The sequence below is a fragment of the Carya illinoinensis genome, chromosome 13, assembly GCF_018687715.1.
Source record: "Carya illinoinensis cultivar Pawnee chromosome 13, C.illinoinensisPawnee_v1, whole genome shotgun sequence".
NCBI classification, from domain to species: domain Eukaryota; kingdom Viridiplantae; phylum Streptophyta; class Magnoliopsida; order Fagales; family Juglandaceae; genus Carya; species Carya illinoinensis.
In genome coordinates, this window is record NC_056764.1 from 2,692,186 (window position 1) to 2,718,135 (window position 25,950).

Consider the following 25,950-nt stretch of genomic DNA (forward strand, 5'->3'; position numbering starts at 1 on the left):
ATCCTCCCTCCATATTCTATAGTTTGTTGCTGTTGAATAAGAAACAGCTGCATCTTATCGGTTCTAATTGCCAACCATTTTACACACAAAGATGACATGCATTCTTCAATATAAAATCAACACCCCATCAAAAAAAAATATATAAAATCAACACAATCATCTCAGAACAATAAATTATAAAGCTTCCTTTTTAATTGTCCCCAAGAGTCTATCTCATTGTACCATTCAAGTCATCCTACTTTACGCTAAAAAAAACAGAAAAAAGTAAAAGTAAAAGAGAACTCATCCTAGTTGACGTTCATGAATGATCACAAAAGTTCTTTATCTTTGTCCCCCTTTTGCAACCTTTTTCTCTATCTAGACTTGACATAAGAAAAACAGATATGCCCAGACTTGACTTAATAAAATTCTGTCCTCATGATTCTCCCCACTTCCTCCAAACGATCACAATGCCCTTGAATCGACTACTTGGCCTTACCGCAATCATGATCGTGATGCAGGCACATCGGACGGCCGATTATGGATGGGCAATGGTGCCCACGGGTAAATGGGTACGGGCCGTTGGACATGGGGAGCAACTCGGTGGCGGTTCTGGCCAGCTGGGGCAGCGACGGTGGAGGAGGAAGGGGGAGTGGAGGAGGAGGAGGACACAGCCACACGCTCACATGAAGGGCACATGGTGAGTGTTGTGGGAGGGTTCATGTGCATGTAAAGCTGTGGAGAGAGTTTCAGCGCTCTAAGCTCCTGAACCTCCTTCTGCAGCCTCCTGTTCTCCTCCGTCAAATTCTCACAACACCTCTTCATGTATTCGCAATCTACCTCAGTCTGCTTCAACTTAGTCCTGCATCAGTTCCACAAAAAGGAGGATTAATGATCAGTTCACCGAATTCTGCAATTACTGCAGGAGTTCTAGCAAACAAAAACTAGTTATCCTCTCTATTTCGAATTAAATGAATGGTATCTATTTAATGCAAAACGTGAATTATTTTGATTGATTTCCCTTATTACTATATAACATGAAAGGATTAAATTATCTAATATCTTATCACATAAATGAATTCTGAAATGGTTAGATCCTCCTCCCTGGTTCTTCTGGGTTTCGACCTACCTATTACCCGGTAGGATACACAGAGACCTAACGCACGTAAAAATACATATCCAAATCCACCATAAATATTGCTGTGGGAGTTGCATTTATTGCTACTGCCAACATTTGGAGAATGGCGAGACTACTAGTATTGAAAACAGCAAAGATCTTGACGTATCTCATTGAATGCTGATGACAAGTCTCGCATGAAAATTAATAAAGCAGGAGAGAGTACTCGGTACGTATGTTACAAAAAGGCATCCAAGCGAAAAGACCATTCCCATTGCTTTGTCATTTATTTAACATACCAAGAATACCCCTGACTCAGTATAGAAATATCTCACCTTGCCCTCCTGTTCTGAAACCACACCTCCACTTGTCTCGGGCTCAGATTCAGATGCTTTGCCAAAGCCAGCTTTTGCTTCTGAAACCACGTTCCCACAACAAAGCCACAACGTTCAGAATTCACCCTCATTTCGCCGAGAAAATAACCAAATTGACATCCTAGATTCCTATCACTCATAAACCACCCACAAAAAAAGGGTAAATCACTTACTGGATTGAGAGTATTGTGCTCCTTGAAGGTCTCCTCCAGCACTAACGACTGCTCCTTTGATAGCCTCAACTTCTTCCTGGACGTGTCGCAGCCACTGCCGTCTTCCTCGTCGCTCCCGCGAGAGCATGAAGCCCTCTCGGCCTCGTTTTCTTCTCCGTTTGGCTCCGATCTCTCGCTCCTCTTCCCGCTTATGCTCGACACTGTGCTGTTCGGCGAAGAAACTCCATTTTCATCCTCACAGTCCACCATCGATGGCAACCGGTTCACGTCCACTCCTCCCAAGAACGACCTCGTATCTGGGTTTCTGTCTGTAAACGAGTTTCTATGTGAGTTTTGAAGTAAATCTTCCCGATAAAAGTTTACGTCAACGACTTTCTATACGAGAAGACATTGCCATGAAAATGGCATTTCTGTAATTGAAGACATTATAATGGCTATTTTGTAAAGCTCAGTTAAAAGTTGTAGGTCTGGATATAAATCAAATCTTTAAGGTTGTTGAACCAATACTTCTGTCTTGATTCTATCTTGCATATGCAAAAACCGTAATGAATATGTAGAAGTACTAGAACATGATTTTCCACATCCCCATATAAAAACAAAGGCTAAAGATGAAATGGATATGTAGAACATGAATAGAATGGCTAAGATAACAGATCTGAGGCTGAAATCTTAAACCTTTTCGGGATAAACAATCTCATCTACCAAATAAAGACGGCCAAAACCCCGGAACATGAAGATAAAGAGGATCAAAAGGGAATAGGAAAAGGAAAAATGCGAACTCATTGAGAAAAAAATCGCAGCATACTAATATAGAAAAATATTAGAGAAGATAAAGGCAAGTCCGATATTTCAAAACCAACCTTGAAATCCTTTAGATTCTTAGCCTTAAAAGATAAGATATGAACCAAACAGAGACGGAAAAAAAAAGAGTAAAATATTTAAAGTTTACCAGGTAACTGAAACATCTCATTCCATGGACCCTTCTGAGTATGGTTTTGCACCAACTGTGAAGGCTTGTGTATGGGATTATTTTCCACAAAACCCTGATTCCCAGTACCACAACCCAAGCTCAAACTCAAACCCAACCCCAACCCCAATCCCAACCCCAAACCATCATCTTTCTTACCCATTTTCTCTCTTTCTCCCATACAGAAACCTGCAGACTCTCTCTCTCTCTCTCAAAACCCACCAAGCTTCTTTCTTTTCTCCATCAGATATCTGAAGTCTACGTTCTGATTCTCAGCGTTTGGATTCTGAGAAAGCAAAACGGAAAATAAGGGTAGGAAAATGACCGAAATTTTGGCAGGTGTGGTGTCACAAGCCAAAGTTCTTTTTTTTTTTTTTTTTTTTTTTTTCTGCAGTGGCAGTAGGAAAGGATGGATGGGACTATATATAGATAGATGGAGAGACACAGACACCCACATACTCAAAGGGTATAGATTTAATGATGACTTGTGTCAGATAGGCTATTGGCTCAATGATGATATAATTGGCTTTGCTATTAGCCTTAGCTTGCTGGCTTTGACACAATCCCAATCAGATCCTTTTTAACCATGGTTAACTCTATATTTAACCCTAGTTAAAAATAGAAGACACGAGAGAGAGAGAGTGTTTTTGTGTGTGCCAATATGTCTTTGTCTGAGCTTTATTACCCATCTGTTGGAAAGCGGCTTTCTCGCTCGTTGAACGTTGACCACGAAGACCAAATGGGGGATTAGGATTTTGCCCCTCACGCGCGTAGCGTAAGATCACGCGCATGATATCATGATCTCATTATTATGATGATGGGGTGGGGGGAGATTCATGTGCCATCATTTTTTATGTGGGACCCTGTACATGTATGATGGGACCGATGACATGGCCCTTTGACCAGCACGCCAGCATCGAATCAACGAAGCAACCCGAGTATTGTCATTGAAAAGTGGACTCCAGAGACCGTCGTCGGCGCGTGTTTGGAGATTGCGGGAGGAAATTACGTTTAGAAGAAAAGTATACGCAGTTTGGGCCAATCGGAGGTATTGATGTGTTGGGGGGTTACCTGTAAACAGGGAACATGCAAATGCAACCTGCGTGCGTTTGAAGACTTCAATGCTCCATTGATACCCCCCACCTCCACATTTAATTTGCTCTGTTTTTCTAGATGTGAAATAATTACTCAAATATTAAATATCAACTTTTGTGGGTTAATTAAATGAAATTTTATATATAATACAACCATCTTCTTGATAGTTTATTAAATAAAATATAACATTTTTATTATTATTAAATAATTATTTATTATATTTTTTTTTATTAAATAATAATAAATACATCACATTATATATAGTAAGATGTCAATAAGATGATTATGTAATGTATAGCATTACTCTTAATTAAATGTCATTATTATAACTTTCTTTCAATCTCATTAAAATAAAAAAAGAGTAATTTTATATACTGTATTTTTTTCTTATTTTTATTTTATTAAATAAGATATAATATTTTTATTTTTATTAAAGAATAATAAAATATATAATAAATAATTATTTAATAATAATAAATATGTCACATCTTACTAAATAAAATGACAAAAAATATTATAGTATATAAAATTTTCTTAAAAAGAATATAGGGCTGTTGAGAGTATTTATATTTATATAATAATATGTGCTAATGTATCAGTTGTTAAGAATTTTAAATTTTAAAATAAAATTGATACAGAATTTTTTTTTTTTTTAAAAAGAGTCCTACGCTCTCTCCTTTATCTATTCTCTAGAGAAATAATAAATGAGCTTCTTATTTGAACTTTTCGAGTGGTTGCATTTTCCAACAATCTCTACCCCCATTTATTAGAACCACAAACCACAACAATCTCGTCCTTATTTGGACTGAAAAAATTAACATGGGTAAGATCAATTAATTCATCAGACCCACGTCTCTCTCTACTTGCCTTTATAAGTTGTAGAATGTGTTGCAATTATGTTTATGGTACAAATAGATAATTTACATTATATTATAGTAGAGGTCTTAAATTTAAATCTTTACTATATATTTTATTATATTTAATTAAATATTTTATATATTTGACATATTCATTTATGCGAATGTTATCCAGACGTGAGGAGAATATAGTATTAAGATATAAATTAATAATAAAATCTATCTCTTTCCATCATAGATTTTTAAAACAAATGATAATTTCACGTGTACAACCATTTTTATTTTTTTAAATGGTAATTTCACAAGTGGTGATTCCATCGAACTTATTGAAGAATATAAACAAAAATGAGATTTTTCGATATATAACCGTCTAGAATAATAACATATGGCCGAGATATATAGGATGGCCGAGATATATAGGCATGTGGTCGATTTAAGGAAGTTTCAGGAAGAGAAAATCTTTAAACCAGTGTCTCCTATAATGTATAGTTATCGGAAACCAATGGTGAGCTGACACGTAGGCGATAGAACTTGAAGGAATCAAGCTGCACTGCAGGGGATCATTCTGTTTTGCCCCAATTGGTTTCAGCTCTTCTCTCACCCGTACCCTATCTCTTCTGTGCAACTCGGTCTCTCTCATTCGAGTATTCCAGCCCCCAATCAATTTCGAGTTTCAACAACCCCAATATGTTTTGCCCCGATCTATTGAGTGAGTGAGGGTCAGGGTTTTATGGAGGGGTCGGGTTTTATGGAGGACTCGGTCGATCTAGGGTTTCGGTTTCTAGGATCATCGATAAAGAGGAGGGGGAGACGGCGTGTGGTTGGGTTTCGGCTTGCAGGAGAGGGAGGAGGAGACGACGAAGGAGAGAGAGCATAGTTCGACGAATGAGAGAAATGCAAAGCGAATTCGAGCAAGAGAGAGAGCAGAGTTCGGCGAAGAAGATAAGGGGGCTTCAATTCGATGATGAAGAGTTGATCCCCTATTATGTGGCCAGTACCAATTTTTTATGTGCCCGTTACGTGTCAGCTCACAATTGGTTTTCGATAAACACAAGTTATAGGTGCCACCGGCCCGAAGCGCCTCTCTTTCAGGAAACACTTGAATGATAAATAGTTAGAGACACAACAAACAATAAGACAAGAGATAGATATCCTTTGTTAATCGGATAATTTATCTGAATCAATTTCAAACTCAAATATTAGGTTATGTTTACTATCAAATTTATCTCAATCAATTTCAAATTAATTATTGATAAATTTACAATTTTGTAACTTTTCATTAAAAAAATTAAATCATTTTAACTTATTTCATACATTCAAATATATTTTAATAAGATTTATAAAATATTATTATTTAAATATCAATTCAGATAATTTAAAATTACCTCAGCACACAACTATAGTCTAAATGATAATGCATTATCAAATCAATTGTCCTCCAAAAAAAAAAAAAATTACCCCAATATATATTATATAAGAGTATAGCTGAATGCTTTACAAAATCAATATGACATAATTTAATTTTTAATTTTTAAATTTATATTTGAAATTAAATTATATCATATAAACAATGCATGACGTAAATATGTTTAAATATAATTATTCGTGTTATAATCGTATAGTATTTATTTATTTTTAATCGTTAGAAAAAATAAAAGCCTAACCAGAAAATAAAAAGTGCATAAATATTATAGTTATGATCCTGTTATAGTTATAGATGGGGTTATTTATTTATTTTTCTTTTTATTTTGTTATATATATTTTTTAAATCATAAGATTATTTACAAACATTTCATTAATGGAGAGTGCTATGGCCACCGCTGAGAGTTTCCCGTTAGGTTAATTTTTTTTTTTAATTTTTGTATTTTTTTTCATAATATTTTTTAATGTTTTTAAATATTTAAAAAAATATAAAAAAATTATAATAATATTAAAAAAAATTTACTTAATTATTAAAAATAAAATAAAATTTGAAAGCGATAACTCCTAGCGAGATCCAGAGGGGAATGTAGTATTTTACTTGATTAATTATAAATCGGTGGCTGCCGAACTTTTACCCGTGGAGAAGCATTATGCTTATAGTTATTATGGTTGAGAAAAAGTTGTGACAAGACGAAACGAATAGGCCGGCAGTGTGACAGAGACAGAGAGAGGAGTTTCATCTCCACCCACCCACCCACCAAACCAGATCTTTAATAAAATCTGGTAGCGTGATTTTCACGTGGTTGCCTCTCCACCCCTCCGAACTTTTGGACCAAAAATAAAAGTCCCACCACGTAATCATTGATTCATTCCCTCTTTTCCAACGCGCGCGTATTATATATTGGAACATATTGGAAAACAAATATTTTTAAATAAATATGTAATTTTTTTATTTTTAAAATATATATAAATAATTTTAAAAAATAGTGAAAAAATTAAAATTTAAGTGATCGATAAAAATTACGTGTAAAAATGAACATCCTTATATATTATATCTAATACATTCTTATTTCATTCCTTCAATTTCTGATAATTCAATTTCTGATAAATGATATCTTGAATAGTAAGCGTTTGAAATCTCTTTTAAAATATATGTATATATAATTTATATAAAAAATTACTTTTTTAATAACAAATTTTATTTTTTAAAATAATATTAGCTGACTCTTAGGATAGATTTGGTGAATGAGATAAAAATTTTGAATTGAGATAAAAGTTTAAAATATTATTTTTGAGTATTATTATTATTTTAAAATTTGAAAAAATTAAATTATTTATTATATTTTGTGTGAAAATTTGAAAAAGTTATAATGATGAGATGAGAATTTTGAATTGAAACAATGATTTTAAGTTGAGATGAATCTTCTATAAACCTGCCCTTAATCTCCACACCTTATTGCTAATTAATGACACTGATTAATATATTCAAACCCCTATTTGATAGTAGGTTCATAGTATTTATTAGTACTATATATTTAAAAATTTTTACACTACATATTATTTACATGGCATAATTTAATTTGTAATATTCAAATTTTAAAGACAATACTTTAGTCATAAAGTGATTTTACAAAAATAAATCTATAAAATGATGTTATTTGATATAGTATGTTAAATTGTAAAGTTATTTTTATTATAAATAAATCTAATGGATCATGAGGTTACATCATTTTATGAGTTTACGTCTGTATCTCTAATTAAACTCTTTTATTTTAAAATTTATCTTTTAAATTAAATTATATCGAGATAATAATATTTGAGGCAAAGGGATAATAAAATAGGCAAAAGAGGAATACAAGCAAAGCATAGAGAAGCAAACCCATCCAATTAAACTCTCTCGTTGTTGTACTATTACTATACCCCATGCAAATTAGTGCATTATATAATGAGACCCACATGTCTCCCTTGTAATAATTTTTATAAGCTAGTCTTCAGTTCTTATGGAAGCCCCCAATCCAATCCTTTGTATCTAAAGATTATTTTTGAAAATCTAACCTAACAACGAACAATATTTTTAATCTTCTTTGCCCACCCTTTGAAAATCATTTTCTAAACACAAACAGATTCAAGATAGAGACGCAATCTTTCATCCCAAATGGAAAGAGTGATAAGTTCTATTGCAAGAAATGAAGTAATTTCTCCATAAAATTGCATGTTTTCTTAAAAAAAAAAAAACATTAATAGAACAAATCTATTTGCGTGTCTATTTATTTACACACTTAATAAGCCGTTGACATGGCTTGGGTTCCATCAGTTATCTGTTATCATAAGAAATTATTAATATATATATATATATTTAATTATAATGAATTTTATAGTAAATAATATGTTTACACGTCGAATTATCCGTCACAAAATTTTAATTATTTAAGAATTATGTGTATACTAATTACTACATAATCATTTCTTACTTTTAAAATGATAAATTTTTAGGTTGTTTAACTTCTTTAAGAACTCTGTTATATGGATATTATTTATGCACTCTACAAATATGATTAATTAAAATAGTAATTTTATATCAACAAATAATGCAGTAAATTACATTAATTGAATATGAATAAATCTACACAGCAGCCTCACACTTTTTCACACCATTAAAAAAAATGAATTTACTATTTTATCTTTTATTATTTTACACTGGTGTGTTAAGTGTGGGGCTACTGTATAAGATTGCTCATTGAATATATAAGAAGTATATAAAAGTTTGGAATTGATTTTTATTATTACAATTTTTTTTATTGAAACCGAAACGGAATTTAATTGGAGTTTAAGTAGTAATTAGACGTAATGACGTTACAATTTATCGTCTACTGTTTGGTCCGAAAAAGACAGTCTCGATGTAGTTTGAAAGGAGTTTAATCGGGGTTTTTAACACTTTTGTGGGGACCAGGGAGAGTAGGAGTCACGTGGGGAACATGCATGAGTTCACGTGCACCAGCATGTTATGCTCGGCCACGTGGAAGCACGTGGTCCCATGATTGCACTCGTGCGTGTCACATTGTCTCTGCTCGACCGACCACGCACTTCTCTACAATCATTGGATACTCTCTCTTACTTTCTGGGATTCCATGCCTAGCCTTCAAAGATTGAGCTTCCTACTCTCACGCGCATTCATTGGAGCTTGCACCACACGTGCGTCACGCCTTTCAAATAAATTGGAAAATACCATCATTGACACAATGATATCGGCAAACAAAGCAAATTCTTTTTTTTTTTTTTCAAAAACTATAAACTAATACACCATCGTATTTTTAATGTTTATAAATTCAGTTTTTAATAATTATATAAAAATAAAATTTTCAAAAAATCTATATATATACTATTCAAATTGATATATTCTTCATATTTAATGAGAATAATTTGATTATTTTAGGAATCAAAATACAATGATGATGGAAATTAAAACTTTTTTTTTAATAAAATTAAAAATTAAAAAATTTACTCATTAGGAGGTAACATTGAAAAAATAAGAATTATGCAACATATAAGTTAGTACGTTAGCACACCACTTATAGCAATGCCCATTATAAATTAAAAAAATCAAAACACCTATAATCTTTTAGCGTAATTATTGTATAAATAACCCAATGGATGGATAAAAATTAAGATTTTTAAATATATTTTATGAGAGAGAGAGAGAGTATGAGATGCTAATTCAGAAACTAATTTAGGTATGAATTCTGCTACATATAGTTATTTTTTATTACATAATATGCTTAGTTAAAATAGTCATTTTATATTAAAAAAGTGACGTAACCAATTATATTAGTATATTGTATAGAAAATATGTAAAAATGACTATATATATTATTTTTATTTAAGAATTATAGGAAAGAGTATGCCAGCCGCAAACAAAAAACACGAGTGTGTAAAACATACGCCAAGGGTAGCATGAAAAGTTAGCAAAAAGTATCCATCTTTTTCCCATACATCACGTACGCCTCAGATATATTTAGATATCCAGAGTTTTCTTTCATATACATGATATTGATATGATCTCAAGAGTCGAACCACAGGCACCAGATATAAAGCTAACTTTCACCCAGGCCGATCGAGTATCTCATGCAAAGCTTTTTGCTTTTTCCACAACACATGAGTACTCCAGGACAGCCGATTAAAGTGAAGTGGATATATATGGATCTTGGTGTCTCTGTTGTGTGCGAATACATGATATTGCATGCATGGTTGTCATTAAAACGGGTGATACTGCTTTAAAGACATGTTAGTTTCAATGAGATTCTCTGGATATTTTTTGTTGTTTCTCGATTCGTATTCCATATGCATCATTCATAATGTATATGGTGGCTGAACTGCATACATTCCTGTCATACATATGCACCATATCTTATGCATCTTTTGACATACGTTGCATTATTTCAAATATTTTAAATAAATCTTATATTTTAGAGTCTCATTTTAATGTAATTTTTTGTTAGTCTCACATTGAAAAGACAATCAAAGTTTTAGTGGTTTTTAAATGAACGAGTTTCACGATATATTATAAGGGTAGACACGCAGTGATAATGTCACATAGTATGAAGCACTACATGCAGGCGCGTGATGCATTGATGCTTTAGACCCACTTGCGATGATTTATTTTAATTAAAAGAAGTGATGCATTTCTTGAGTTTTTGACAATTATTAAAAAGAAACATTGCATCTGTTGATGTTATTTACATCCGTTTGTTCTAAAATTAGTATTCATAATTTGCAATCTACACACTATATAAACAATGTTGTATCCTAAGGACATAATTGTTAGATTCTCTTATGTTGAACTCAATTTCTGAGTGGAAGGTAATATTTATCTAAGAGATAGATTTATAGTCGCCTCACTATTTGCAAATTTTGACTTCTGTTTACTATTATATTTCTAACATCTTCTCCATATATAACAAAAAGTCTAAATTTTTTATACGAATAGAGTAATGCTACATATATTTATGGAGTGCACAAATGTCGTATAATTGTTTAAAAAAAAGTAAGATTCACTATTAAAAAATTAGTTTTTTTTTCTCATGTAAGTTCCATATTAACTAATTTTTTTAAAGAGATTATACGGTACTTGTGACACTTTACAATTGCAAATTTAATTTCTCACATGAATATCTTGAATCATGGATCCGTGTTGTATGCATGCTTAGATTGATTTTTATCCTCGATCAATGATATGCTTGAAGAGAGATAGACACAATATTAATAATTTATAGTGTTTAGAAATTATAAACTAGCTAGCAACATAAAAGGTCCATTTTTTTTTATTTAATTAGAAACATTCAGTCAGACTCAGAGGCCGATTAGAGAATATATATATATATATATATATTTTACGAGTTATAGACGTTATTTAATATTTGCACCATGCAAAGGCCACCGTGGCCATAATCTCATCTCTTGATTAGAGAGAGATCTCTTCCCCCGGCATGCACACGCACGTGGAGGAGTACATAGTATATACCACAATGATACGCTGGTGATTGCACGTGCAGGTGTTATTTCAAGAATCTAATACACGTTGCTTTTTCGCATGCTAAAAGTGTGCATATTATATGCATGATCCACGGCTTGCTTTTTTAAGTCACGTGATAGAACTATCTTCTTTTCATCCTTGCGGATTTGATTCTTGTCTACAATAAATATTTTAGTTCAAATCGAAAGCATCTTTGTGTAATTATCAACTCATGAACTATTTATTTGAAAACAAATTGGACTTGAGAAATCACAGTAAAATAATGCTGAAGATACTGCTTGAACAACATGTGGATCGATGATGAAGATGGTAATAGTTCAGATTTTATAATGGGGAAGCGTTACAATTGGGGCTGGGTGAGTCTATTTTCATTTTAGACACACCTTTGAGCACGTAGGAATGCAGTAAAACTGGACTCCTGTCCCATTTTTGGATGAAAAATACTTTAACTACAAAGCGATTATGTAAAAATAAATCTACAAATTGATGTGATATGTTAGATTGTAAATTTATTTTTATTATAAAATAAATCTAACAAATTTTATAAAATCACATCAATTTACAGATTTATTTTATATAATCTCTTTGTGTTGTAGCGGTTATATGAGTAAATCCTTGATATAATGTCACTCGAACCAAATACAATATTCCCAAGCACGGACACCTGAATTTTGGAATGAACAGATGTAGATACCCAACAATCGTTCACAGCCAAACATTAAATACAACAAGATCAGATGTAACACCTGCGGTCCAAAGTCTGGTAAAACAGCGTCGCAGCAGCATCTTACCTTCGTACTGACACTGACGAAGTAGTACTTGGGGATTAGTGAAACACTGACAGGATTCTACCCGGAACTTCAATTAAGATGGCTACTGAACATGGGGATACAGATCTTGCTGTTCCGTCTTCGTCACTGCAAACTGAGAAAACAGCTCTGTTAGCTTTTCAAGGGACCAAAAAAATGGGACAGAAAACATGCAAATCAATCACAAAATAAAATTATGTGATTTCGGTGCATCTTTTATTATGATGTGGTGGGGAACTTGTCATAATCGTAACAAAAGCACATCCACAAGCAACGACCACTCTCCTTGAACATCGTAGGCTCTTATTTACGGATCTTTCATATGGCTCTATCACGCGTGCATCTTTTCTTCGCTGTACTGACATCTCTTTTTTAAATCTACTCTCCAAAATACTTCAATGAAAACCAAAGAGGATCGTGATCGTGACTTAGAGCCAGATAAGACCGGATCAGCAAGCTGAAATCCTCACGTCCACAACCAAACCTAATATACAGCAACCAACCTTCAATTACATGATGTACATCACGTCCGGGTAAAGTAAGACACCAAGATTCAGAACCTAACAAAATGCCCAATCAGCAAATAGAGACCGAGCCCCTTGTTATATATAGTTACAGGGATGTTTGATAATGTTTTTAATCTCAACTCATCTCATCTCATTTCATTCCCAAACATCACTCAAATACAAACACTTTCAAACTAATCATTACAAATTTTTCAAACTTTTAAACAAAATATAAAAAACAATTCAACTTTTTCAAATCCAAAACAAATAAATATTAAAAAAATTATATTCTAAGAATATTTTAACTTTAAAATATTTTTATTCAGATTTTTTCCTCATTTCTCAAAATCTTATAAAACATCATAATTTAAACCATTTTACTACTATTAACAGATTCCTTATCTCGTCTCATTCCCTAAGCATCTTAATATCCATGGTGAAAGATATCGTCCACATCATTTTATCATGTTTTAGTAGCCTCACCAATCATCTGGTGATTGCATCAAACTACAATAGAAGTCGACATCAACAAACGAAAAGTGAGCAACTCTTTACGCATTACCCACACACCAAACTCCTTAAATTATGTTATATGCTATCACACCTGAAAAACCCCATATGGGACCCAAAACAAGAAAGAATTTAAAAGGCACGGTAATTTACACTTGCTGTTGAGCACTGGCTTGTTGTATCAACTGAGAATATATGTACTCGTCAACCCTCTGTTTAGTCAAAGCCACCTTTTATGCATCCAAAAAGTTTCAAAAAGGAAAAAATGAGAATCATGATAATAACATATTCATGTTCTCTACAGAGAAGATTAAAAATAATCAGCCTCTGTTTTCCTATAAGATAAAAGGAATCCCACCCTTTTCCAAGATATCAAATTTTAACTATTGCCAATAATATATATAATCACCGTTTTCTACTTCATACAGCATTCTTGATATTATCCAAAAAATTATATTATATAAAGCTATTAGTCAACCGCAGAACAAAAGCTATTACTAAACCAACAGTGCAACAAGCTCATGCTAGCCCTTTTTCTTCCCTTCACACTAACACAACCATCCTCTTTCTTAGTCCTTGCATAAATGAATTATCCTTCTGCACGGTTTCCACTTCTATTGCTTCTTTTTGGGTTTTTTTTCTTTGGCGAGGGAGGGGGCTAATTAAAGGGTTAATCTTTCTGTAAGAGTTTTATCTTTTTCCAAACTGTAAAAGTAAAATTATTATCTTCAAATACGATGATATGAAAAGGACATCACAATTCATACTCTAAAGGGGAACCCATTCAACAAAAGAAACTGTTTGGCTAGGAAGAAATTGAATCCTTTCATCAGATGATGTCCTTATGGAAGTAAAATATCTTTCTTGCTGCATGGTAAAAAACTTTAGTTGTTGTGGGTGCTTGAGACAGTTAAACTTGTGATCATGATGTAATCGATATAATATATTAATGAAAACTTGGTAAAAAAGAAAGAAAATTTGTTTAGAAAATTCTTCAAATTGGAGGGGAAATAGTCCCACATTGGCCTAAGCTAGGTCCAACCGTTGCTACTGGTAACCAATGGAACAGGCTGCACACTAGGAAGCCCAAGCCCCTACCTACCTGTGCCTAGTGATGGGACTCCATTGACAATGACGTTTTCCTTTGATCACAATATAACCAATAAAGATTAATATACCTGTTGAGTACTACCGCCAAATTGAATTTGTCTATGTTTTTGTTCAACTTTCCCACCATAAACCTGCAAAAAAGAAATCCATAGAAACTGAAACAAATCCAAGGCCCTCTATAGTTTTATTTCAATAATTAAAGCTACACTAAATAGAAAAACCCTGAAATTTGAAACCATTATGTGTCAAAGAGTCCTATTCAAGTAGAGAGATATTTCTTATCAACCAAGTAGCTCGTGTGAAGTAATGATTTGTGGGTCTGTAATAGCAACAACAAGCAGTTACTTTCTCCTTTTTTAAATGACACGGAACCTCAACATGGCAAGGCCTTTTGAACACACATCCCCGAGGAGTGTCTGTGGATACATGACCCCAACCGTCAGAACTGTATATTGGGTTATCTAAAGGAACTCCAAGTGCAAAACTGAATTCAGGATGTCCGATTCTACAGCACATCCCAAACCTGTCCTTCGATCACTAGACTACACCCTAATGGGTACAAGTAGTAACTTGCTCCTATCATAGATTCCTAACTTGGCACAATATGCAACTTCACGATTAGAGATCACAACCTCAAGACTTTAAGATCTGCCTACCTTGATCATTGCTCCAGACTCAATTCTAATCCTTGATATGTTCGAGCCGCACCTGCTGATCAGCCCACCAACCAGTGTTTCAGATATCACCATCTCAAAGGTTACATAATCAGCTGCAAGATTGGTTGTCCTAAAGATGATGTGGCTATGACAAATATTAAAACTTGATAGAACTGCAAAAGATGGCAGTCAAACTAAAGGAGTCATTTGATATGGGAAAACATCAATAACCTGAAGTTGGGTCCGGATATTGTTGGGGTGGTCTGATTGATGTATAATTGTATGATGGGCTAATAGAAATCACTTCTCATGGTGGGTTTTCCCTAAATAACATGAATTAGATCATGAATATAAACACTAATTTCAAAAAGAACATTCTGAATAAACGTCTAAAAGACAAAGTACTGTCAATCAGGATTCCGTGTAAGACCTTAGTTGAGAACCAATCTCTTCCAAAGCCTTCAGTACTGCAGGACCATCACCTGATATTTATGTTTAACAGAAACCGTATCATTATTCATTATTAGCAGCAGAAAGAAACAAAAAAGGCATATATAAGCACGAATAAGATTAAATGTATTAAACTTCATTAGCACAACAAAATGGAAGTCTTGTATTTTAATGGCTCAACACCTTAAATATTAATGAAATGCAACACCACATCAAGCATCTTTCAAAAAATGACTACACAATGGATGGAGAAGCTATTTTCACCTAATTGTTAACAGTTACTTGGAATGCTTTTGCAGATTTTTATTGCAATGGAAATGCATCTAGTTAGAAGAATGAAAGTAAGCAAAAAGGTTTTCATTCCTCATGTTTGACAAGGTTATGGAGGTAAAATAATTATAAAAAACCAAATAATAAAACATACTCTACTATACCACTGAGAGCACTAATTTTAGTTCCATTCAGCATTGACACTGTACAGGTACCACTCGATCAGATTCATGAGCAGGCGCACACAAAGGCAACTGATTCTGAGCAAGAACCATAATTGTGGCACCACAAGAATTTCTCAATGTTTTGACCAGACATCCCAATCAAAGAACCTGCTTGGGACCCAGCAATCAAAAGCCTTATTGTATTGGAAACCACATGTCCTGCAGCAACTTTTGTCTCTGTAATACTATCATCTTCCTGCAGGAAGGAAAGTTTTTTATTTTGTTAGAGCCACCACAGCATCACAAAAAAAATGTTGCACGACTTCTTTTTGGGGTGGAAGTTTTTAATTTTCTGCCCACAGGTCTTCCAGTTCTTATTGTGCCATCAGTAATTGTGGACATGGCTAGTAGCCTAGTACACACAATGACAGCCTTTTCCAGACAAACAAGATGCTTCTCTACTTGAGACAAGACAGAGCCCAAACACTCCAACTCATTATCCCATGTGTAACACAAATCCAGGGGCTTCCAGGATGTGATAAATATCATTTGAAAAGGATATCTTGAACAATTAGAAATGGTTGACGTTTGCCTACTTGAAGAGGATATCTTGTGGAAGGGAAAGTCCTAGAACTTCATGTTTCAGACCTCTGCCACTAGGTTTCCGAAAGACAGTTCAATAATGCTACTACAAAAACCATTATCGATGAGTTGCATTCACATCAATGCTTTCAAATCTAAACTTGATTCTTGAGTGATTACATTCACCAAAGTGAATAATATCCTTTGGAGACCAAGTGGCTGGCCACCTTATTAATATCACACTATCTACGGGTACAGATTTTGTATGTAATATAACTTTTGGTGCTAAAGATAATCTTCAGAATAAAAGCTTACTAAATTGCTTCCCAGTGACCACACATTGAACATTATCTACTGGTGAATATACGCCTATAAGTTTTTTTTATAGGTAATTAGAAGTTTTATTCATAGAATAGGCAAAGCCCAAGTACAAATGAGAATATACGTCTATAAATTAATAAATCAAGGAGCCATAAGCCATCACACTCCCACACATCAAGCTCGGATAAAGTTGAGGGCAGATACAAATATTGACAATAAATTTCAAGAACCTACTTCATGAAGCTTAGTCAGGTTGGGTCAGGCATTAAACACATTAACTGTAGTATTAAACTGGCTATTTGCTGGAGTGCATTCTCTGCATCAGAAGCTGTGCCGTCACTGTCTTTAGAACTTATAATAATTACACGCTCTTCATGTCGCTGCAAAACACAACATATATAGTAGAATTAGATTAATGATTTCATTTGACTGTTTCAAACTTTGGTTTCCGTCATAAAAAATACTCATGATAAAATATCATTTTGAGCAATTACTCTGAAAAGGAAATGGAAAATTTTAGCACTTGCACTGATAACTGAACCCTTCGTCTGTTGCATCTCAAAAGTTGTAAAACATAAATTCTTTGATGTTGAAAGTAACTATTATAAGCATTAAGACACGAACCCTACCAGCCTTAATTGTACCTTCCCTATTACCTTACCGCTGAAAAAAATAAAACAAAAATGCTCACAAACGCTTTTGCTAATGCAATACCACAAAAAATATTCCCGGCATTTCCAAACACAGAATAATAATTGTAGCTTTACAAGTTAAGAGCTTCCCGTGCAAATTATTAACCGCGTCTCAATAATCTACAGTGTATCGTATCATTTGCAAAGTATTAGTGCTAGCTAGTTGAATGTTTCCCTTTGCCTATGCCGGTCTGCCATCTTGATAAAATGCATTAATTATATTAAATAGCAAAAAAAATTATTGAAGCTCCCAACCTTTTCCTAATTTATTCTCTCTAAATTCTCCGTGAAACCTAACCTGAATACACTCAGGAGTCAGAACCTGAAAAGATAAAAAAATAAAAGAAAAAAGAAAAAAGAAAAAGAAAAGCTTACTGCGATGGCATCTGCGATTTTTATAGTGGCCTTGGAATCTTCGCAAATCTTCTGGATTCGGAAGCCTTCCTTACCGATCTGCCTCGACGGAACCACGATTCTAAACAGCACGTCGGGCGCCAACTTCGCGCGCCGCTTCGTCAGCCAACGCCGAGGAGAAAAGATCGTCTTCTCGGCGGCGTTTCCCAACAGACGATTGTCCAGTTCCTGATTCGGGAATTGGCAAGTTCACCGGTACGGGTACAGGTACAGGTACCGGTACCGACGGATGCATCATTGGGTTCACGGGGAATTGGCCTGGTCGGGCCAATTGTTAGGTGCTCAGGGAAGGAGAACATTAACGAATCGCGAAAAGTATATGCTATATATAGTAAGTGATATGTTTCCAGTCAATTTACCGAAATGCCCTCGTCGATTTTGTTGGCTGAAATTCGCGATCGCGGGCATGATTCGAGTCTCCATTTTGTCAAGCAAAGCTCAGCTTGTATGACATCCCCAAGAATCCTTAAACCCTAAAAATCCTGAAAAAAACCTACCCGACATGCCCATCCCCAAGTCTCTGTTCACCATCCTCACCCACCACTTCTCTACCACCAGAAAGCTCCCAAACCTTTCCAAGATCCCCTCCAAGTACAGGCCCCAAGCCATCAAAGAAGCTCAGAGGGCTCTCACGGAGTACCTCCATACCACCAGGAACTTACCCTACACCTTTGCCGAGCACATTGCTAAGAATTCCATGTTTTCGGTCTCCAGCCTCATCGCCAAGCTCGATTTCTCGCGCTCCGATTTCTTCAAGAAGTTTCAGAGGCTCCTCAGGTACCATCCCGTCAATGAATTTGAATTTTTCTTTGAAAGCATTGGTATTTGTTATGGTGAACTTAATGCGTTTTTGCCTGCCAACAAGTTCTTTTTCTCCGAAGATGGGACTGTTTTGAATGCGGCTTGTGCTCTTTCGGGATTTGGGTTTCCGTGGACTAGGTTGGGGAAGTTGTATAAGGACGATGTTTCGATTTTCAGTAAGAGTTCGGAGGAGTTGAAGACTAAGCTATGTGGGTTCAAGGGATATGGATTGAGCAATGTTTCCGTGATCGGTATTTGTTTAACTTTTCCGCATGTGTTGGGTGGGGAAGATGAATTGGGGGATGAAGTTGACGCATTGTTTGATGATTTGAAAAGGGTCTTTGTAGATTTTGATTTGGCGAGTTATGTTGAGGGAAATGTGGATGCTTGGTATGAGGTATGTAGGAAAATTCGGGTGTTTTATGATTTGGGATGTGAGAAAGGAACGGCAGGGGAGCTGATGGGTAGGAGCAAGCACGTTTTCCTCGAATACCCAGAAGAGGTTTTGGCCCAAACAGCGGAGTACTTTTGTAGATTTGGTATTAAGGAGGATGCTGGTTTATTGCTACTTCGGCACCCAGATATTTTGAAACTTGACTTGGAAACACCGGTGATTTCAGTGCTGGGATTCTTGAAACATTTCGGATTGAACTCAAGCGAATTAAGGTCCATTGGTCAGAAGTACCCTTACGTGTTGGGAAGAAATAAAATGGCTAATTTGCCTCATGTGATGAAGGCTTTGAATCTACACGAATGGTTCTTCCATAGAATTAATAGTGGTAATCATCAGTTGTTAGCTAATTACGTCCTTATTGATCCTGAAGAAGACTTGGATAAGGAATTCGGAGATGGGTTGGAGAAGATCCAATCTTCAAGAACCCCTACTCATACTATGAATAAATTAAAATTCTTGCATGGGATTGGGTTTGGCGAAAATGCCTTGACCATGAAGGTGCTAGCTCACTTGCATGGCACTAGTATTGAGCTGCAGGAGCGGTTTGATTGCTTCCTTCGTGTTGGTGTGGAATTCTCAAAGCTCTGCAGGATGATAAGGTCAACGCCAAAGGTCATGAACCAAAAACCAGAAACTATTGAGCAGAAAGTGAACTTCCTCCGCCAGGAAATGGGAATCTCTTTACAGTACCTAGATATTTTTCCTGGATTTTTGTGTTTTGACCTAGAGAACCGGATTAAACCCAGGTACAGATTTCATGTGTGGCTTGCAGAAAAGGGTTTCTGTACAAAAACCTACTCCATTGCAAGCATAGTAGCCACAAGTGAAAAGAATTTTGTAGCTCGCCTTTCTACAATTCATCCAGATGCTCCAAAAAGGTGGTCTGAGCAGTACTCAAACAGAAAACCATTGGGGTCATAGTTGAGTTTATACAGCCTCTTAGCATTTTGCCACTTTACATGGTTTACAAAATTAAAGATGAATTTCATAGTGTCGGAAGACCTGTGACAAAACTCACGTGGTTGGATTGATCCATCTGGAAGTTTTGTAAATTAATATCAAATCCCCGGCTAACAATGGCATTACTAATTATTTCTGGATACAAGCCTCAACCACTGCCGTTATTGATTTCCAGTGTTGTCTTAATTAATTGCCCACAGAAAGCGCCTGAATTGGCCTCCGATCTTTTTTGATTTGATAAGTAGAATGTGCCTCCGATCTTACTTTAGCATCTGTAATTGTTGAGGATCTTCCATCATCAGAAGTAAGTATTTCGAGACCCCTTGTAGGCAATTTGTATATTGTGTATACGACCATTGCATTGTACTGAATGATTGGTCCCGCCGTCATATTTGTGAATTATTTTTGTGTAGCTTCTGTATCTCTCTCTATGTTTATCGTGAAAAGATCGGGATGATATTAAGTGCCATCCAACGGACAAACTTTCAATTCCAAGGTTACCAAGTTACCTCTCTCTCTCTCTCTCTCTCTCTCTCTCTGAGCCTATTATGCTTGCAGATCGCCTTTTGACTCAACCAAAAATAATATCCGCTGGGGGAATGCTTATATAATGTATATGAGATGATCATTGCTGAAATTTGAAAAAAAGTTCTAATATGAAAGACTACTTGAAAAGCAAGCCGTTGCGTAATTCAGACAGGCAGGTGAGGTGGTGCTGTCCTTCACAGCAATTACATAAAAGAGGAGATAATCTCCAATCTAGATGTAAGGCCTTCTCCCTTACTAGTTATTAGTGGCTGAGATGTAGGCCTGAATGATTACTGAGTCTGTGTAGTTCTATTAGAAGTTGCTATTTCACATGGATTAGGATTCTCAATCTGACTTACAGTCCACACTGCCAAAGCTTCTAGTTTTACTTCCTGCACTCAAGTTCCTTCTCAATTCTCTACCATATTATACCAAGTATTTCTAACCGACAATCATAAGGTCTCTCTTTCTTTTCACGTATTCTTGAACTACTCATCGATACCCTTCGTGAAAAAGCAAACCCCAGAATATATATATATATATATATATATATATTTATATTCCGATTGAATGTGGCTATATATATATATATAACGGTGCTGTCCACTGCTACGAGGCGAGATGGTGGCGTGATTCCCTGATGGCCTTTACAGTTTACGCTTGCAAGTACCAAGATATTCACATTTTTTTCTTCTTTTGGGTAATTGAACACGAGGAAGCTATTGTATTCGTAATGCTTCTCTAAAAGCGCCCCCTTGGCTGGATGTCTGCGCTTCAAACAATTAGAATCGGCCTCTCTCTATTATTCCTTCCCCCCCCACCCCCCCCGCCCCCCCCCCCCCAAAACGAAAAAACTAATAAATACACTTAAAAGTGAAATGAAATGACTAGTCTCTCTCTCTACGGCTGAGGATTTAAAACGTGTATTTTGGTACAAAAGTAAAACGCATTTTACACAAAAGCATTAATAAAAGTGATACCTTATGTATTGAGAAATTGACAAATAACATTGTTATCCCAATTCTAACCATCAAGATGAATAAAAATTAAAAGGCTACGTGGCAAAATCTTCATGGTCGGATCTTAATAGGAGTGGACACAGTTGAAGAGAGGTGTGTTTGGACAATTGGCATTGTATTAAGACACATTAAATAAAGAAACATAATGTAAATGGACAATATTTTCTTACAGATGAAAGATTTGCATTTGCTCCCAAATGTGCTTCCATGTATTAACTTAGAATTAGCTGTGAATGGCATATAATCTTTGAAAACATATAAGTGATTTTGGTTTTGACAGATGTAGACACAAAATGTTATTTACCCCCATCACTTATATGCCAATTACACACACATTTTAAATTATTATTTATTTAAATAATTAATATAAGAAATTCTTACAATAAAACAAAAGAAAATGCTTGGACCACCGAAAGGTGGTACTGAAACATTTTCTCGATCTTTTTTTTTTAATTTTTTTTTTTAATTTAGTGATTAAGAAAATATTTTTTAATAAATATTTAGTTTACTGTCATCACATGATCAGTATCTTTCGCTGTCACACTATGCCGATGAAATTAGACTAAAGTTTGCTAAATTCAACATCACAAGAAATTAAAATCAATAACTTAAATACCAACCACAAACCCTCCTATTGGACCCACACCAGATTCACATCCTGAATAAATAAATATATATATATATATATATATCTGTTTGGCTTGGTATTGATGTTTTCCAGACATCCAACTATCTAATTATAAATCATAAATAACAATTATTCTCCATCTTGTGATGGCAATTATTAAAAGGTTGTCAGCCACCAAAGAATTCTTTCAATAAGTGTATTTTTTAATTATCTTAAACATTTTAAAAAAATTCTTAATTATTAAATTAAAAAAAAAAAGGTGTCGAGAGACTATCAAGACACTTAGCATTTTTCTAATTAAAATTAATAATAAGAAGGAAAGTTAACAAGATTCATAATCATTTGTTACTTTTTCTTTTTATAAAATTAAAAAAAAAAAATGTTTTGTTGAGAAGGAGAATTTTGACTATGCTTGGTTAGCAAGAAAAGAAGAGCCCAAAGGGGGCATTATGGGTAAAAAGACAAAAAAGAGAGACAAGGATGTTAATGTTGTTTTTATATCTTCCATAAACAAAAGAATACATGATGAAATTCTGGGCAGCGTCCCGTACTGTATGCAACAACATACACAACAAACACATGCGCTTAATTCTTCCAATCTCCATACCCAATCCTTCTCTCTGCGATTGCCCTTTTCAGTTCCCAAGCACTACCCATTCTATGCCATCCATTGTTAAGCCTCCGAATTCCCTTTGATTCCTTCAAACTGCTTTTTTTGTTTCCTTCCGATACTTTCTCTCGTTGTCGCTTACCGAAACATGGTGTTACACTCTGTATCCGAAACCGATATACCAGTAGCGCCAGTAGCGTCTCAATCACCGTCAACACCACAATCACAATCACATCGGCAACTACAACCACCCATGGCCGCCTCCGTTTTGTCTTCGAAGCGTCCACCTCTCAGAAGCTTCGCTTTCTCCAACTACAAGTGGCCCCTCGACCACTCCACCACCACCAATCATCACCTCCGGTTTCGCCACGGACTTGCCGGTTTGACTCGCGACTCGGGGCTCCGGTCGAATTATTCTTTCTCGGTCAATGAAGATCATGGTCGCCGAGTGGCCCGAAAACTCGGCGAGTCGACTCTGTCTGCTGGCTCGGAACCTCGGGTCGCTTCTCCGCTCAAGTACAGTCACCACAGGGTCAGTAAACTCACCGGTTCGACTTGGAGGGGTTCTGAATCGGAGAATCGGAATGATCCGGGGAGAAACGGGGGGGAAAATGGCCTTCCCTCCTTTGGTGTTCCAGAGAGCATGATCGGAAAGGAAGCTAAGAAAACTTCGGATAAGAAGCCGGCTAACTCTGGCCGGGAGATGGGAAAACCGGAGGAGAAATCAATGGAATCCGATCCGAAATCGAAGATCCTCATTCGTCTCCGTACCAAGAACAAGTCTGGTGCTACTGAAGATGAGGATGGTGCCGCAGAAGCACCGGCTTTAACATCATCTGCAGCTATCACAGAAGTCGAAGAACCGGCGCAGAAGACGTGGAATCTGCGGCCAAGAAAATCGGCGACGAAGCGTCTCGACGCCGACGGAGTTAGAGGAGCATCTAGAACTGATGGAGCACTGGTGCAGGAGACCAAAAGCCAGTCTCCGGCTCGCGCTGAATCGGCTCGAGCCCGAAACGGAACGGACGCGAAAGGCCGAAACTTTCGATCTCGCTGTCGAGAAAGGAGATTGAAGAGGATATCCTCGTGTTCACTGGGTCCAAGCCCGCCAGGAGGCCCAAGAAGCGAGCGAAGAACGTTCAGAAACAGCTCGATGTAAACCAATTTTGCAATTCAATTTACAAGCCCAAGATATTTGTTTATTGTTTACATAACCAAGGACTTCTACATCTATTTGTTTTGCAGTGTGTTTTTCCGGGATTATGGCTTGGTTCGATTACGCCGGAGTCATACAGGGTCAGTGATGCTCCTGGGAAGGTTTAAAACTTTACCTTTGACTCTCTCTGTTTCTGCTTTGACCTTTTGTATTCGTTTTATTGTTAAAAGAAAAGGTGAATTAATTTGATGTTGGATAAATTGGTCATATTTCTATTCAATAATGATTAGGTTTCTTGGGTTACAAGCAACGGAAAATTAAAATGGGATTTCGTTAGATTTTATAATTGAATTTCTTTTTTCAGTGACCAAACATAATGTTTATGACTTCGATTTTTTTCTGTTGCTTGCAGTGTTAGGTTGGACTGTTGGCAATTTGTGATTCTTTTGACTGTTTATTGGAATTTTGAAGGCCTTGTGACTGCTGACCCTTTTAGACGGCTAAGGAAGGTATAAACAAACTATACACCAACAGAACATAGAACTTTGAAGATGAATGGATGACAATTCTATCTCGTGAGCAGCTCAATAAAAAGTTGGAAGAGTTATATCGTTTTACTTGTTATTAGTAGTCACTGATGTACATAAAGAGTTAAAACTATTAAAGTTTGAAGGATAAGACTTTTGAATAGTTTTTTGTGTTTATGTATTCTATTTGCTTTGAACGAGTATGATTTAAGAGAGCCTCTTAACCTGCTAGCTTACTAGAGCTTGTTATTTCTCAGTTGAGGAGAGCAGTATTTATATTCTGAAACCCAGAATCTTAGTATATATACTGCTGAGCATTTGCATAGTGTCTCAACCCCCTCTCGTTCTGTCTGAATCTTTACTTGTTTAGTTGTGGTTAGTTGACTTTTTACATTTCATTCTTTCATGGATTTAAGATCAATGAATTAAGTAGTTTGTCGTGATTTTTTTTTATCTTTTTCTTCTTTTTTTCCCATGATAAGAATTCATGTACCAAATAAAATAGAAAAAGAATTTGTGTACAAACTAAGTTGGAGAGAGAGATTTAGTGGGGAGAATGAAAGAGTTATGCGCTCTTGACCCAAGAAAACTTGTTTGGAGTTAGATAAAATCTAAATTATCGTGTCGAAGAGTAGCTTCAATTGGTTTTCTTTATATTAAACGAGGGAGTTAATAAACTACAATACTAGAGAACTGTTTTGTTTTGTCATTGTTAAATAGGGAACGTATATGCAAACCAGAATTCTGTGGACTATCTGTTATGTGGGCGCACGCACACTGCAAATTTAGGAGTTCCGAGAGTTTTTGGAATATGCAAGAAAAAAGTAAATGACGTACGTTTTTTTACCCTACTTCCCCTTTAAGTCATTTCAAGATGAACTTTTTGCCTACATCCTTCTCCAATGCTGCTGCTCATGAGCTTTCCCGTGGGCTTCTAAATGCATCTTGTACAGGTTCCCTTTGTCTAGCCTCACCTGAGTGGTTGCAGTTGTGGTTGCATAAGCTCCAAGCTTGTCTATAGCTGCTTGTTGTTATGGTCTTTTTTCCCTGTTCTTCTTGTCCCTTTCTTTTAATAGTTTATTCATTCCCCAAAACAAAAAGAGTTATTCAGTATTGCTTTTTGGGATAGAGGGAAATCTTATTGGTGACGCCATAATCCAGTGAACAAGGATGGTGGAAATTAGCCAAAATGTCTATTTTCAAGAATTTCTAAAGCTTCACCCTTTTTTATTGTAATATGTTCCCGTAGGGGAACATAGTGAAGACAGA

General features: G+C 35.5%; 3 protein-coding genes and 1 pseudogene across 4 annotated transcripts; 2 read left to right on the forward strand and 2 right to left on the reverse strand.

Annotated features, from left to right (window-relative positions):
• Positions 1–161: 161 nt before the first annotated feature.
• LOC122290842 (homeobox-leucine zipper protein HAT3) lies at positions 162–3,006 on the reverse strand. Its single transcript, XM_043098507.1, has 4 exons — positions 2,593–3,006; positions 1,644–1,951; positions 1,432–1,511; positions 162–841 (listed from the first exon to the last, which is right to left on the reverse strand). Exons 1-4 carry the CDS (start codon positions 2,789–2,791, stop codon positions 484–486), a joined length of 945 nt encoding a protein of 314 aa, XP_042954441.1. The 5' UTR covers positions 2,792–3,006; the 3' UTR covers positions 162–483.
• An 8,802-nt stretch (positions 3,007–11,808) lies between these two features.
• On the reverse strand, positions 11,809–18,296 carry LOC122291898 (annotated as a pseudogene).
• Positions 18,297–18,347: 51 nt separating this feature from the next.
• On the forward strand, positions 18,348–20,708 carry LOC122291897 (transcription termination factor MTEF18, mitochondrial). Its single transcript, XM_043099935.1, has one exon. The coding sequence runs from the start codon at positions 18,501–18,503 to the stop codon at positions 20,172–20,174; it is 1,674 nt and encodes a 557-aa protein (XP_042955869.1). The 5' UTR covers positions 18,348–18,500; the 3' UTR covers positions 20,175–20,708.
• A 2,182-nt stretch (positions 20,709–22,890) lies between these two features.
• On the forward strand, positions 22,891–25,015 carry LOC122290743. Of its 2 annotated transcripts, none has more exons than XM_043098359.1 (3): positions 22,891–24,153; positions 24,244–24,315; positions 24,626–25,015. In XM_043098359.1, the coding sequence occupies exons 1-3, from the start codon at positions 23,147–23,149 to the stop codon at positions 24,639–24,641; spliced, it is 1,095 nt and encodes a 364-aa protein (XP_042954293.1). In that variant the 5' UTR covers positions 22,891–23,146; the 3' UTR covers positions 24,642–25,015. The 2 variants fall into 2 exon arrangements, with proteins under 2 accessions (XP_042954293.1, XP_042954292.1); XM_043098358.1 differs by having other exon boundaries at positions 22,893–24,153; positions 24,567–25,015.
• The last annotated feature ends 935 nt before the right edge of the window (positions 25,016–25,950 follow it).